The sequence below is a fragment of the Carcharhinus amblyrhynchos genome, chromosome 25 (assembly GCF_965287045.1).
Source record: "Carcharhinus amblyrhynchos chromosome 25, sCarAmb.v2.hapA, whole genome shotgun sequence".
In the NCBI taxonomy this organism is placed as follows: domain Eukaryota; kingdom Metazoa; phylum Chordata; class Chondrichthyes; order Carcharhiniformes; family Carcharhinidae; genus Carcharhinus; species Carcharhinus amblyrhynchos.
In genome coordinates this window covers 35,713,422-35,730,087 of record NC_137348.1, presented here as the reverse complement: position 1 = coordinate 35,730,087, position 16,666 = coordinate 35,713,422, and the positions used below count along the sequence as shown (strand labels likewise).

Below are 16,666 nucleotides of genomic sequence, written 5' to 3'. Positions count from 1 at the left end.
GTTTTTTTTTGAATTTTTTACTCCATCCTTAAAGTTACAAAGTCAATGCTCAGAGTGGACCAGGCAAATGCAAATGCGTTCCTTGCTTACCCCAAAAAGCAAATTCAAGATCCAATTGAATTCAATTCAAGGTCCTCACGAGAGAGACAAGCAGGATCCAAGCTGACAAGATAAGGCATTGCACCCCCATCTTGGGCTCGATCCGATGATGCTTGATCTTAGCTAAAAGGCCAAGAAGCGACTTTTGAGGGATCAATCAATATTGACCAGGGACAATAATAAGATGGTATCTTCTACATCACACTGAGAGGGCAGATGGAGCCTTGGTTTAACGTCATGACTGAAAGATTTGGGATTGATCAGTGTAATTACAGTCTAACAGCCTCGCGTGTCTTGCTAGCAATGCAGCATCATCAAGGAAAAAAAAACAAACTGGAAAAATGTTGCCAGCTAAAAACTATTTGAGGGTGCAATGGATTCACCTGAATTTGAAACTAAGGTCAGGGTGAAATCTTCCTCTCTTCTAGTTGTTTGGTTTTTTGAGGAAAGTGGTTTTCACGCAATTATCAGTGGCTGTAGACTCAATAATGCAGAGCCTCAGTGCAGTCTGACATTTGAACAGCGATATTATACAGCTGTATTTCCCATTCAGATATGTAAAGCCTAGTCCAATGATATTAACCTTCTGTCAAATAGAAATGAAGCAATTTACTTTTTCTCTTACACTGTCTGGCAAAGAGACACTCAACAAGTAGGCACTTTGGGTACATTTTTTAACATGTGACCTGGTCAGGGACTGTCCATTATATAAAATCAATGCAAATGATAACCATTCTGCATAAACCCTGAAATCTATCATTTCTCAATGCTATTGAGTTCAACATCAATATTATAGACACAGCGGCACAGTGCTTCGCACTGCTGCCTCACAGTGCCAGGAACCTAGGTTCAATTCCAGCCTCAGGTGCCTGTCTGTGTCGAGTTTGCACATTCTCCCCTTGTCTGTGTGGGTTTCCTCTGGCTGCTCCAGTATCCTCCCACAGTTTAAAGATGTGTGGGCTAAGTGGATTGGCCATGATAAATTGCCGGTAGTGTCAGGGGGATTACTAGGGTAATTACATGAGGTTACGGGGATAGGGCCTGGGTGGGATTGTTGTTGGTGCAGGCTCGATGGGCCGAATGGCCTCCTTCTGCACTGTAATGATTCCATGACCCAAATATAGGATCTTGAAACACCGGCCACCATAATTATTTTGCAACGTTCATCTTTACTGTGATTTGTTCCATTAATACTTGGCATTGTAATTGCCAGGAACGGCCAATTCATGACCCCGATTGTGAGTTAAAAACCTCGCCAACTGACTGAATGTGAAAATGTCCCTGTTAATGGAGAGGAAGCTGTTTGTGTCTGTTTGTTTAATTTCATTGCATACTGGAGAAAACCTCGGTGAATCACAAACTGCAGCTCGGTAATGGTTAAACTACTCAACCTAACATCGCAGACAAGCGTGCAGTGGAACCTGAGGCAGGGTTACGGGGTGTGATTCGAATAAAACCTTGATATTTGCGTACTATTTCATTGCAGTAAACCAATAACCTCGGGAGGGACTTTGCAGTCATGCACTGTTGTGTAGTGAAAGAAAAAAGCTCTCATTGGCAGTCACACTGTTCATGCTATTCCCAAGTTCCATAATAATGTGCGACCCTTGTGTTAACATCTCTGATACACAGCAGCCTCTAGGATAACACGGTGCTCTCAGCTGCCTCATTAATGAAGGTAGCACATAGAATACCCTCATTTTTAAACACTCCTTATTCTAACAAGGTTCCTTCTCAATGTTATAGTGAGCGGAGAAGCATTGCCCTTCCTCTGCAATTTTGAATGAAAGCAGGATGATAGTAGACTTGTGCTTTGAACTGCAAAGGGATAATCTTTGCCGTTGATCTTTGCTATTTCGATTAGAAGGTGAACTCATGCTTCATGAGACTCAATCCATTTTCCTGCTTTTCTGTTCAAAATTATTGAAGCTCACATTGAAATCGAGAGAAAATTAGAAGAGCATTATCTCAGTTGTGCATGAATTCTTTAATTAGTTTTCCCTGACCTATTCCAAACTTACAGTTATCCATATTTTTATTACGGTAATCTATAGCCTTGCAGACCTGCCTGCTATGGCCAGCGAAGGCATGTCCTATTCATACCTTCAAACATGCACTTTGATTTAATTCATTCATGAGATCTGGGCACCTACAGCTCAGCCAGAATTTATTACCCATCCCCATTTGCCCTTGAGAAGGTGGTGATGAGCCGCATTCTTAAACCGCTGCTGTCCAGATGGCGTATGCAAGCTCAAGCACTGTTAGGGAGGGAGTTCCAGGAATTTGACCCACTAACGATGAAGGAATGGCAATATACTTCCAAGTCAGGATAGCACGTAGATTGAGGGGAACTTCCAGGTAGTGGTGTTCCCATATATCTGATGCTTTTGTCCTTCCAGTTGGTAGCGGTTGTGGGTTTGGAAGCTGCTACTGCAGGAGCCTTGCTGTATTCCTGTGGGGAATCTCGTAGATGGTGCACATGGCTGCAATTGTGCATCAGTGGTTGAGGGATTGGATGTTTGGAAATGAAGTGCTAATCAAGCAGGCTGCTTTTGCTCTGGACAGTGTTGAGTTTCTTGAGTGTTGTTGCAGTCGCGCTCATCCAGGCAAACGGACAGCATTCCATCACATTCCTGACTTGTGCCCTGTATATGGCTTTAGGGAGTCAAGGAAAGGGTATACTTGCCACAGGATTCTTAGCCTCTGAACTGCTCTTAAAGCCATGATATTTATATAGATATTCCAGTTCAATTTTGGACCAATGGTAATCCCACAGTTAATAGTAGGGAACTCAGCAATGAATGTCAAGGAATGATGCTTAGGTTCTGTCTGCTTGGAGATGGTCTTGTCTGACACTTTTTTTTTCATATTTATTCATGGGACATGGGCATCACTGGCTGGCCAGCATTTATTACCCATCCCTCATTGCCCTTGGAGGGCAGTTGAGAGTCAACCACATTGCTGTAGGTCTTATAAGCCAGACCAGATAAGCAAAGGTAGATTTCCTTCCCTGAACGACATTAGTGAACCAGATGGGTTTTTCAGACAATCGACAATGGTTTCATGGTCAGGAGTAAATCCTGAATTCCTGACTTATTTTGTTGAATTCAAATTCTAACAGTTGCCAAGGTGGGGTTCAAGTCCAGGTTCCCAAACTGAGTTTCTAGATGAATGGTCTAGCCATAATACCACCTGGGGGCCATTATCTCCCCTGAATATTACTTGCCACTTGTCAGCCAAGCCTGGATATTGTTGAGGTCCTGTTGCATTTGGGCATGGACTGCCTCAGCACTTGAATAGTCCTACATGGTGCTGGACATTGTGCAGTCATCAGCGAACATCCCTGTTTCTGACCTTATTTTAGAAGCAAGGTCATTGATAAAGCAGCTGAAGATGTTTGGGCCTAGGACACGACCCTGTTCAGTTAATCCTGGACCTGTAATGATTGACTTCCAAACACCACAACCATTTTTTTTGTGCTAGGTATGACTAACTCGCAGAGCTTTTTTACCCCTGATTCCCTTTGACTCCAGCTTTGCTGAGGGTTCCTTGATGTCACACACAAACAAGTGCTGCCTTGAGATCAAGGGCCATCACTCTCATCTCACCTCTGGAGCTCAGCTCTTTTGTTCATGTTTGAACTAAGGCTGTAATGAGATCAGGAGCTGAGTGACCCTGGGGGAACCCAAAACTGAGCGTCCGTGAGCAGGTTATTGCTAAGCAAGTGCCGCATGATAGCATCGTTGATGGCCTTGTCCATGACACTACTTCTGACTAACAGTAGACTGATGGGTCAATAATTGGCAGGATTGGACTTGTCCTGTCCTATTCTGTATCGGACTGTGTCAATATGGAAGCTTCTGGAACTGTCCTTTCTTTTCGAGAATGGATCTGTGCAAAATGGCTAAGATGTTTGCCAAGGGTTAGATGACCTTTGCCACTTCAGCAGAATCTATCTACAGCTTCCAGAACATTCAGAATTGAATCACCCTGGGTGGGGGTCTTCTCCTGGAATGGGCCTACCAAGACAATTACTATTTGTGGCATTTACGCTTGCTATTGTTTGGGGATTTACCCAAAACATCCAACCAAACTCCATGTCTGGTATTTTATGAGCTCATTCAGGTAAGACTTGTAAAATCCTGCCTGAGGCCAACAGAGAATTCCATTCTGCGAGCCTCACCCACCCCGATTCAGGGGCAGTTGAGGCGGTAAAATTCTGGCCCACGTCTCTGTGTTGGAACTCTAACAAGAAAGTCTGGGCAGAAAAAAGTGATCTTGCTTAAGGATGAAGAACTGATCCATTATCTGCAGTCTACAGCAATGACTTTCAACTTTAAGCCAATCTGGGTGGACAAATTGATCAAACAACTGAAACTGCCTGGAGATAAATGGGTGTTTTTTTTATCTGAAGGCACAGAAAGACTGAGCAGTCTGCAGTAAACACCACAAGAAACAATAGCTGCAGGGAAAATAGTGTGTCATCTTTATCTCTGAGAAATTGAAAGCTGTAACATTTTCACAAAAGCTCACAGCCTGATTTCCAAATCCAAGTACACCTGCAAAGAAATTGGATCTCTTGATATGAAAACTGCAAACACCTACCTGTGTGATCCACTGAATGCTTACCACTTTCAAGGAATCCTGCAATAACCTGGTTTCCAATTTGGGCAGCATGGTGGCACAGTGGTTAGCACTGCTGCCGCACAGTGCCTGGGATCCAGGTTCAGTTCCGGCCTCGGGTGACTGTGTGGAGTCTGCATGTTCTCCCTGTTATCTGCGTGGCTTTCCTCCGGTACTCTGATTTCCTTCCACAGATCAAAGATGTGCAGATTAGTTGGACTGGCTAAATTGTCCCTTTGTGTCCAAAGCTGTGCAAATAAGGCAGATTAGTGGGTTTAACACATGGGGTTACGAGGATAGGGTCTGATATTCCATCAAAGAGTCAGCGCAGACTCAATGGGCTAAATGGTCTTCTTCTGCACTATAGGAATTCGATGAACTATTTGAACTCTTCCAAACTACAAATCAGGAATGGAGGAGACTTCTTTATGGGCCTGGAACAACTGTTCTCCTACATGATATATAAACTACAAACTATTTTTTATAACTTGTAAAAGTATCTGTGCACATGCGTGTACTTGTGTGTGCGCAAGTCTGTGTGCACGGTTGCCTGTGTGTGTGCATGTGTGTATATGTGTGTAACTGTTGAGTGATTAGCCACAGCGCTTAGACTTTGCAGTGAATGCATGAATAAATAATCCTCTTTCGTTAAACTCTCAAAGACATGCTACTGTCGTTTAAGTTGACCTCACACTCCAAAGGCTAGGAAGCTCAAATATCTGCCTCTCCAAAAACCACACTGATGACGTGCAACAACAAAAGGGTCAAAGGGTTTCTTTTCGCTCCTGATCCTGTCTGGGAATGTTGAATCAGCTGCAAGGAGGGTTCCGGTTAGATCGGTCAAACTGACATTGAAATGAGTCATCGCAGCATTCAGCAAGAAGCAAAGTTTAATAGCTCCCCGCAGTTTGACTGACAGGGCGTGGATTCAGATAAGTTGGCACTTCATCCATGTCCAACCAAGTAGGAGAAGTATGATTAGACCTGCAGTGTCCGGTTAGTGAAACACATGCTTCGATGTGGTTAGGATGAGTGGCCTGGATTTAGACAATTTGGATCATCGTAGCTGGGCAACTCGAGTCCTGAGGAAAGGCCTTGGATTATGCATTTGGCTCTGAAGATTAATGCAACTTCTACAATAAAAAATTAACTGTGTTGGCCTTCTCGGGCTTGATTTATTGGTAAGCCATAATAAATTCAATCTTCAGTGCTCAAAGATGAGCGGGAGCCTCATACAGAGTACAAATGTTTTATTGCAGTTATAAAATAAGTCACAGCACAACACATAAAGAGTTAAAATACAAAGATAATACTTATAGCGTCGTAAAATGAGACAGATATAACCTGTCAACTTTTATAAGATTTTGAAGTGACTTATCGTGAGTGCCTTGCGCTAACATTGAGTGTGTCCACTTCCGCGCAAGAACATTCTAACATTCTCTGCTTTATGTCTGTCTTATATGCCTTAAATCACTCGTTATGTTCCAGGAAGTTTAGGAGCTTTTGTGTCTGGATGTCAGTTCATGTCAATATTTCCTCAGACCAAGCTGCATCCTAATCATTCCAGAATATTTAAAGATACACATCCCAGGATTTCTACATTCTGATCCAATAACATGAGATAACCAGAGTAGACAAAATGGCCATAATTCTCTGCCCATTCATGCCCTTCCACCGTCACTGCTAGCGAGGACAGTGAATTTGTCACTCAGTCCAGCCTCCATTGACTGCAGCCGGAACAGGGAATCCCCTTGACATGAATCCCAGTCACTGTCTTAGAACATAGAACATTACAGCACAGGAACAGGCCCTTCAGCCCACAATGTTGTGCCGAACATGATGCCAAATTAAACAAATCCCTTCTGCCTGCCCTAGGCCCATATCCCTCTATTCCTTGTGTATTCAGGTGCTAATCGAAAAGCCCCTTAAATGCCTCTATCAGATCTGCCTGCACCACCACCCCTGGCAGTGCATACCAGACACTTACCACTCTCTGTGTAAAAAAAAACTGTCCCTCACATCTCCTTTGAACTTTCCCTCCCTCACCTTAAGTGCACGCTCCCTGTTGTTAGATATTTCAACTCTGGGAAGAAGATTCTGACTGTCAACCCGATCTACGCCTCCCGTAATTTTCTAGACTTCTCTCTGGTCTGCCCTCAGCCTCTGCCATTCCGGAGAAAACAACCCTAGATTGTCAAGCTTAAAGTTCTAATCCAGGCAGCGTCATGGTAAACCTCTTGTGCACCCTCTCCAAAGCCTCCACATCCATGTCCTCTGATATGGGTGTGCAAAGGCAGTCACAGAAGCTGCCGTCAATAGTGACTCTGAGTTTGAAAGGCCTATTATACCGAACAGCCTGCAAAACCCATTTTCCCCTCAATCCCCAACTACTTGTAATCAAATCTGCCAAATTTATGATCCGGGGATGGGAGTCGGGTTGCCAGGCCTCCAGCACTGGGGGCCTGGAATTTCTCAGATTTGAGGAATAATCACCCAGTCACTGGTACCAGCAGCTTTGGAGAAAAATCACAGAGGTGTTAAAATAATCTGATGTTGTACCATTGTCATTATGACCTGATAGAAGCCCGCAAGATTATGAGGGGCGTGAGCAGAGTGGATAGTCAGAAGCTTTTTCTCAGGGTGGAAGAGTCAATTACAAGGAGGCATAGGTTTAGGTGTGAGGGGTAAGGTTTAAAGGAGATGTACGAGGCAAGTTTTTTGCACAGAAGGGTGGTGGGTGCCTGGAACTTGTTGCTGGGGAGATAGTGGAAGCAGGTCATAGAATCCTACAGGGAGAAAGAGGCCATTCAGCCCATTGAGTCTGCACCGACCACAATCCCACCCAGATCCTATCCTCATAACCCCATGCATTTACCCCAGCTAGTCCCCCGACACTAAAGGGCAATTTAGCATGGCCAATCCACCTAACCCGCACACCTTTGGAATGTGGGAGGAAACCAGAGCACCCGGAGGAAACACATGCAGGCACAGGGAGAATGAGCAAACTCCACACAGACCAAGCTGGGAATCGAACCCGGGTCCCTGATGCTGGGAGGCAGCAACGCTAACCACTGTGCCACCGTGCCGTTCTGTGCGATAGTGACTTTTAATGGGTGTCTTGACAAACACATGAATAGGAAGGAGATAGAGAAATATGGTCCCCAGAAGGTTAAGAGGTTTTAGTTCAGTTGGTAACATGGTCAGTGCAGGCTTGGAGGGCCGAAGGGCCTGTTGCTATGCTGTAATTTTCTTTGTTCTTTTTGTTCATTAGTTATGAAGATACTGACAATGTGAGAAAGGCCATTTTGTTGAAAGTCAACAAATCATTCAATCGATAAGAGGGAGTATTTTTGCTTGCCAGTGGACGTATGGAAGGCATTGCTCAGAGAGGATAGACATGTATGGTGATCAGTGGTGGCAGCATAAGGGTGGGACATGTGGGATCATCAGGTCATGTGGAAAACTCCAGGTTAAACCAGAGTTGGTAGCGGCTCTTCAACCCACACTTGAAGATATTGAATTTAGATTTAACTCATGTATCTGAGATTGCTGCTGATTTTTTTTTTAAAATGTGAAATGTTTTGGTCTTTCAGGTGACAGAGACGCGTACTGGACCTCTGGGGTGCAGCAGTTATGAGAACCTTGACTCTGTGAGTTCTGTTCTCCTGCAGAGTCCTGAGAGCAGACTGCATTTGCAAGGTAAGTTTGAGAGGTGGGGGGGGGAGCGGGTGGGCGGGCTACATTTGAAATGTGCTTCATATGATGCATTTGTATGACGTATTTGGCTTCTGTGTGTCTAGCGTTGAAAGAAGTGACTGCAGCCATGGGTAAGAGCTGTTGGAAACCCTGACATTTGCTGAAATTCAGCCAGCTAATTCCAATTTACATTGGTTTTTCACAACAAGCTTGTTCTTTTAGACCAATCATTTTTCCGAGTCCCATTACTGTGCACCTGCATACTAACAAAAAGCAGGTTAAGCATGTCAAAATCAGTATAAACAGTCACGCACTGAAGGAAGCATGGGTCTCACATCATGGGTGGAATTTAATCCAAGTGACAGGGGTCTTGCCCGCTGACTGGCAAGCTATAATAGCCCTACATCCCCTCCTCTGGGGATTCGTAGAATCAAAGAATATCTACAGTACAGAAGAAGGCCATTCAGCCCATCAAGCCTTTGACAACAATCCCACCCTATCCATAACCCCACATATTTATACCCTACTAATCCCCCGACATCTCCGTAACAGTAAGGGGCGATTTAGCATGGCCAATCAACCTAACCCACACATTTTTGGACTGTGGGAGGAAACCTGAGCACTTGGAGGAAAACGACGCAGACACAGGGAGAATGTGCACACTCCACACAGGCAGTGACCCAAGCTGGGTATCGAACCTTGGTCTTTGGCATTGTGAGGCAGCAATGCTTATTATTGTGCCACCATGCTGCCCCTGTGGCACTGTGCCAGGTTTGGGGGTGGGGGGCAAGGACTGCCATATTAGAATGTGCTTGGTGAAGAGTTGTAGTTGAGGGGGAGGTGTGCAGAATGTAGGATAGCAAGTGAGGTTAAATCAACCATTTTGAAAATTGATTGGCACGTGGAATTTGACGTTATCAAACTCTTCCAAATTTTTGACGTTACGAGTGGATTTCCATTCAATCTTCCTTATTATCATGAAGCGATAAGGGTTTAGATTAACAAGAACCACTGGAATCAATATTTACACGATCACAAACATTTACTTGGAAGATTGAGGCATAGTTATGGGCAGACCATCTCATGAAAGTCCAACCATTTACATCCATTGGGGATATTAGAATGCCAATCTGATCTCGAACCAAAAAGACATTGGCTTGTTGTTACAATGAGGTGTGGAGAAGTGAACTGTCTCCCTTTTATTTAGTTCACCTCAACTGGCTACAAGAAAGATTTCTTTAAATTACCCCATGAATGCCTTCCCCAATCCAAATGTATTTTCTTTTTAACAAGGAGCCAATCAAACCAGGTCTTCTTGAGTCAAAGAAAGAGCAAATTTATTCCTCACTAAACCTGAGGAAAAAAACATAAAAGATGCAATGACACACATACACATGGTGGATTTGCATCTTACCACAGCAGATGGTGAAATTTGAATCCAATTTAAAAAAAATCTGGAATTAAAAACCGAATAATGAAGAATTTATTGCTTGTCATTAAAAAAGCCATGAATATGCTTTCAGGAAGGAAATTCTGACCTGGTCGAGTCTACATGTGACTCCAGACTCTTAAATACGCTCTGAAATGGCAGAGCAAGCTACTTACTTCAAGGGCAATAAGGATTGGGCAACAAATGCTGGCCTTACCAGTAATGCCCACATCACATTAAAAAATGCAGGTGTTTATATAGCATCTTAAATGTTGCAAAATATCTTAAGGCATTTGAATTAATTAAAAATTGGGAATTAAAGGTCCATTGCGGACCATGAAACCATTGTTGATTGTCGTAAAAGCCCATCTGGATTACGAATGTCCTTTAGGAAAGGAAATCTGCCATCTTTACCAGATCTGGCCTACATGTGACTCCAGGCCCACAGCAATATGGTTGACCCTTAACTGCTCTCTCAGTTCAAGGCCTATTAGGAATGGGCAACAAATGCTAGCCTTGTCACCGATACCCACGTCCTATAAAAATAAAGACTGTTGAATATTGTGGGCATTTGAAGTTAGCTGTTTTTTTAAACCATAAAGTTGACTTGAAGTTCAGCGAACTGCACTGTACAGGAAACAATTTCCTTTAATTCTGTGATCCGTATCCCAAAAATCGATGGGTTTTTCCTGAAATCCTTTCTGATGGACTTCACTGTCTCTGTGGATTGTTTATAAGACGTAGGGTTTTTCTTTTTGAGCAGCTTTTCCAGATGATTTTGATGACTTCTTTCTATGGTGAGCTTGAGAAATACCAGTTTTTTTTTAAACCTCCTAACTGTACATTCCAAGAGTGGAATTCAATTAGCATGTCTTCACAGTCATTTTTATAGAACAAGTAATCACATTTTAGATACTTTATCTCAAAAAACTTTGACTCATCTTAAGATAGTAGAAAACAACAAGAGATAGAGTAACTTCATCCTCCACAAGGAGGGGTTGAGTGTCTGCTGTGTGATTTTGGCTGGTTAGCAGTTCACGTTGTCTCAACAGAATTATAGCTGATTAAAGTCCAGCACTTTGCAATTTAATGCCTTTCTTTCAAGGGAATTTTTTTGAAGTGGGCTTTCATAGATCCTCCTCCCTCTCCTTCCCTGACCTGAAGTGTGAAATTCCATGCAACAGGCCAGAGCAGGTCTGCAGTATGACATATGAAGAAACCTTCCAGAAAAGTGACTGACTTTTACACAACCAGACATCAGATGACTGGTGATAGCCATCTTTGGGCAGTGCCTTTTCTTGTATCTTTTAAAAATGAAACAGGTTCTCTTTAGACAGTTCAATATGTTTGTGGTTAGCTGGTCAGGTTATAGGTCGATCTCACTCAGTCACAATTTGCATCATTGTGATAATGTCCATAAACCCAAGCTTGCTTCCTATGAGGGGGGCAACATGAGGTTGGCTCACCAGTTTATGGAATCGCACTGATACATTTCCTGTTATCTGATTTGATTTGACTTGATTTATTAATGTCACATATATTAGTACACAGTGAAAAGCATTGTTTCTTGCATGCTATACAGACAAGGCGTACTGTTGATAGCGAGGGAAAGGAGAGGGTGCAGAATGTAGTATTACAGTCATAGTTAGGGTGTAGAGAAAGATCAACTGAACATAAGGTAGGTCCATTCAAAAGTCTGACAGCAACAGGGAAGAAGCTGTTCTTGAGTTGGTTGGTATGTGACCTCAGACTTTTGTATCTTTTTCCTGATGGAAGAAGGTGGAAGAGAGAATGTCCAGAGTGTGTGCAGTCCTTGATTGTGCAGGCTGCTTTACTGAGGCAGTGGGGAGTGTAGACCAAGTAAATGGATGGAAGGCTGGTTTGCGTGATGTACTGGTTTCTTGCGGTCTTGGGCAGAGCAGGAGCCATACCAAACTGTGATATATCCGGAAAGGATACTTTGTATGTTGTATGTGTAAAAAATTGGTATCCCAGAGCAAATTGAGGCCAGACTGACAGATTGCCTGTTGATTTAAAGTTGATTCTTTTTGAAGTCTGTACCAGGAACGAAAAGCCTGGACTTTCCCACCCCTTTAATCAAATCTGTTGTGATCTCAAAGTAAACCACCTTGATTCTGCGGGTGGCAAACATGATGTGGAGATGCTGGCGTTGGACTGGGGTAAACACAATACAAAGTCTCACAACACCAGGTTAAAGTCCAACAGGTTTATTTGATAGTAAATGTCACAAGCTTTCGGAATGCTGCTCCTTCGTCAGGTGAGTGGAGATTCTGATCAGAAACAGGGCATATAAAGGCACGCACAGTTTACAGAATACTGATTAGAATGCGAGTCTTTATAGCTAACCTGCAAACATGGCAGGGCATTTTATTCTGAAGATTGCTGGTGAACTAGAAAAAGCCATTCTTCTGTAATCATTGTGTTCATGATGGAAAAGAACAAAAACAATTGTGGGAGTTTAATTCAAAGATTCCCATGAATTAGTCTATTTTTGGATGAATTAACATCATGTGGCTACATGTCACGCCGTGCACCCACTCGCTACAGCTGCAGTTAAACTCATGTGTTACATTGTCAGAAAGAGGAAGCCAGAATGATTATCACCAACTAACACAGTTAGTAATGACTACTGTTTTCTAATATTACAGTCGTGCTATGGTTTCAAGGATATTTTCTGGTTTTCCTTTTTTTTAGTATTAGAGACATGGTTTTGAAGGGTTGTTTTTGTGGTCTGATCTAACGATGGCTCTTCTCAGTCAGCCTCTGTACTTCTCTTACTTTGCCTTCTGAGCTTCTGAACAAAGCCAAAGGTCAACATGACCCCATTTGCATTGAACAAATAGAATCCCTACAGTGCAAAAGGAGGCCATTTGGCCCATCGAGTCTGCACCAACCACAATCCCACCCATACACTATCTCATAACCCCACATATTTACCCTAACTAGTCCCTTTGACACAAAGGGCAGTTTAACATGGCCAGTCAACCTAACCCACGCATCTTTGGAGTGTGGGAGGAAACTGGAGCACCCGGGAAGAACGTGCAAACTCCGCACAGACAGTGACCCGAGGCTGGAATTGAAGCCAGGTCTCTAGTGCAGTGAGGCAGCAATGCTAACCACTGTGCCACCCAATAGTTAGGGTGGAATTTTATCATTTTTTAAACTTCCTGTCAACTCAGGTGGGAAAAGAAATGTGCTATCCAGTGACTCTACTGACCGCTTTTCCCACCATTTCCTCATTGAGAAAAATCCTGGAGACGGGTCCCACAACATCATGCTAGAACTGGATAAATCCGGGTCAACCCAGCCGCCATAGTGCCATGTTGGCGGGGAGTAAGTGGAGTCCTAATATGGGGAGAAAATGGAGCAGGGAAGCCTACTAATGAGGTGTTGTTGTATGCTAATAGAATTTCTGACCTTTCATAATCCATTACGATATTGGCCAGAGGTGGGAGGGTGCAGACCATCTGAACGGGAAATGTCGCCAGTGTAAAAGCCTTTTTGGGGAGTCCCATGGGATTCTCTGCCCCCACCAACTTTCCTGCCTGCTAAAAACGGGAGTCGAGGATCCCGGCCTTAGACCCAACGTGGATTAGCGACATTTTACACTTCATGAATCTCTTCAAAACAGCAGGTTTAATTCCCAACCCTGCATTGACAGCAAGACACAAACCTACACACACAGACCCACAAACATATAAACACACAGAGACACACGCAGATAAAGACATACAAATACACTCATAGATTTAAAAGGGAATTGAGGGGCAACTTTTTCACACAAAGCGTGGTGCTTATACAGAATGAGCTGTCAGAGGAGGTGGGAGTGATGGGTACAATTGCAACATTTGGACAGGTACGTGGATGGGAAAGATTTGGAGGGATATGGGTCAAACACAGATAAACGGGACTAGTTCAGTTTAGGAAACCTGGTTGCCTGGACAAGCTGAGCCGAAGGGCCTGTTTCTGTGCTGTATATCTCTATGACACTATGATACATACACACGCACACACACATATCACATGCACACCACACATGCTGATATTTTCCAAGAACTGTTTTAAAGCTGGGATTATTGTGAATGCTTGGCTGAGTTTCAAAATCAGATTGTACAGTTGGGATTTAAAAGCTTTGAATATCTTTTGTGAATGGGCATTTTTGCACTATCAAGTATTTACAAGTAATCATAGAATCCCTACTATACATAAATAAGCCATTCAGTCCATCGAGCCTGCACTGACTCTCCGAAAGAGCACCTTAGCCAGGCCCAGGCCCGCTCTATCCCCCGATTACCATTGCTAATCCACCTAACCTACACATCTTAGGACATTCAGGGGCAATCCATCTAACTTGCAAGTCTTTGGGCTGTGGGTGGAAACCAGAGCATCAGGAGGAAACACACACTGTCACGGGGAGAATGTGCAAACTCCACACAGACAGTGACCCAAGGCCCAGTTTGAACCAGGGTCCCCTGGTGCTGTGAGGCTGCAATGCTAACCATTGTGCAACCGTGCCGCCACACGCAGTAAGATCTGTTTTAGATTGTTCAAAGGGTTTTTTTTCATCTTTGTGTGGCTCCTGAGGTCTGCCCATGATGAATACAGGGTGAATGGTATGAAATGGCATGGGGGAGGGGGGCCAGTTATAAGTAGCCAAATATGGTAGGTGGTAGCATGAGACCATGGGGATAGGAGGGGACATGGTTGGGAGCATGAGTTTTCAAGGAGGGGCAGTGGTGGGGGGGTAGAAGCAAGGGGGTTATGCAAGGTAACATGAAGGATGACGGTAACAGGTCCCAACGACTTCAACACTCACCCACCTCCATCTCCAAACTTCTTCTGAGGTTGGTGGGCAAAAGTCGGTCCTGTCTCCAGCTCCCCAGAGCAAAAATGGGATCCAGCAGGGCCCCAAGAAACTGCTGCCAGGCTGAGAAATATCTTGATTCAATCCATAGCGAAAATCTGGCCCATGTTTCTGATGTAAGATGATGGCTGACAGATAATGGAATCATAGAATCTGTACAGTGAGGAAGGAGGCTATTTGGCCCATCGAACCTCCACTGACAACTACCCCATCTAGGCCCTATCCCCGTAACCCCATGTATTCACCCTATTAATCTCCCTAACGCTAAGGGACAACTTAGCATGGCCAATCAACCTAACCCGCACATCTTTGGATGGTGGGAGGAAACTGGAGCACCCGGAGGAAACCCACGCAGGCACAGGGAGAACATGCAAACTCCATAACAAATAGTTCCCCGAGGCCAGAATCAAACTGAGGTGAGGAGAAGTTTCTTCATCCAGAGGGTGGTGAATGAGTGGAATTTGCAACCACAGCTTGTAGTTGAGGCCAAAACATTGTAATTTCAAGAAGAAATTAGATATGGGTCTGGGGGCTAAAGGGGGCAAGGGATATGGGAAGAAGTAGAGATCAGGATATTGTATTCAGTGATCAGCCATGATCAAAATGAACGGCAGTGCAGGTTTGAAGGGCCAAGTGGCCGCCTCCTGTTTTGTGTTTCTATGTTTAACCTAGGTCCCTGCCACGAGGCAGCAGTGTTAACCACTGCGTCCCCTCGCAAATGTTTCATGTTTGGGGATTCAACTTCTCAATGACCAAGGTCAACTCAAAATAGGAAGTGCCCTCTCTCCGAGCGGAGGGAGCCAGTTCGCCTGATCACTGGCAGAGTTTCATTGAGCTACGTTTTCTCAGGAGTCTGTAAGGATTGTAGTGAGACCCAAAGGGTGAACTTCATGGTCCAGACCTTATCTTTCTCTACAATTTTAGAAAGGTAATTGAAAAGGCTGTTGCGCCATCATTTAGAATCCAGTTCAATCTATGATTGCCCTCCTTAAGGAATTTTAAATTATAAAACAGCCACAAGAATCCAGCCAGCTTTGTTTCCTAATTAGAATCGTGCACGGGAGTGGGGAAAGCGTACAATTTCACAGTCCATCATTCGATGCTGATCCAAAAATAGATGATAGTTATTATTCTTTGAACTCTTTTAGTTTCACTTCTATCCTGGTAATTGTGCTGTGCCTGCAGAATTGATGAAAGGTTATTCGAAAAGGTCACCATCTAATTTGTTAATGTTGGGGCAATGGCAAAAAAGGACTTAATAACACGGTGCCTGTGTTCAATTAGCTAAGAGGCTCGTCTGTCTGTGATGGATATTTCAATTAAAATGATGAAACGAGGTTTAAGTCGCTTCCTGCATTGACTGTGCTAAAACCACGGGAAAGACGGGCATGCTGCTCTGACACAAAGTAAAGGAGGGACAGGTAGACAGGTCACTTGGTGCTTACAAACCAGGTAACTCTGAAATCAGCAAAACACTGTGTGGATGCTGGAGTTTGAAATAAGAGTGGAGGGCACCAGAAAAACTCCACAGGTTTGCCAACACCTATCAAAAGGGAAACAGAGTTAGCGGTGACACTGAATCTATATTTTCTGCGTACTGTCACAAAGTAATGTCTTCCGTCTCCGACATGTGGGCAAGGCTAGGAATTTGTATCTATTTCTATTTGCTCAATCACTTCTTCAAGTTGTTGGCAATGAACATGAACATTTAAAAAAAGTAAATATCACATGCTCCCTATGATGAGCAGTTGACCTGATCATCCATTTTGCCCCCATGCCAGCATGCACTGGCACACACACAAATACATGCACATACGTACATACATACACAGACACGCACATACATATTCATAGGCACAAACAGGCATAGACACACACTCACAGACAAAAACAGACACACACAGTTACGCAGGCACACACACACACCCACAAAT

The 16,666-nt window shown here is 43.8% G+C and overlaps 1 protein-coding gene across 3 annotated transcripts in view; it reads left to right on the top strand.

Moving 5' to 3' along the window:
- Window positions 1-16,666, top strand: part of brinp1 (bone morphogenetic protein/retinoic acid inducible neural-specific 1) — a 391,976-nt gene that overhangs the window by 318,600 nt on the left and 56,710 nt on the right. For all 3 annotated transcript variants that reach the window (XM_080211786.1, XM_080211788.1, XM_080211787.1), the window contains exon 5: window positions 8,316-8,421. In XM_080211786.1, coding sequence (XP_080067912.1) covers window positions 8,316-8,421 — 106 coding nt within the window. The remainder of the gene's footprint in view (window positions 1-8,315; window positions 8,422-16,666) is intronic.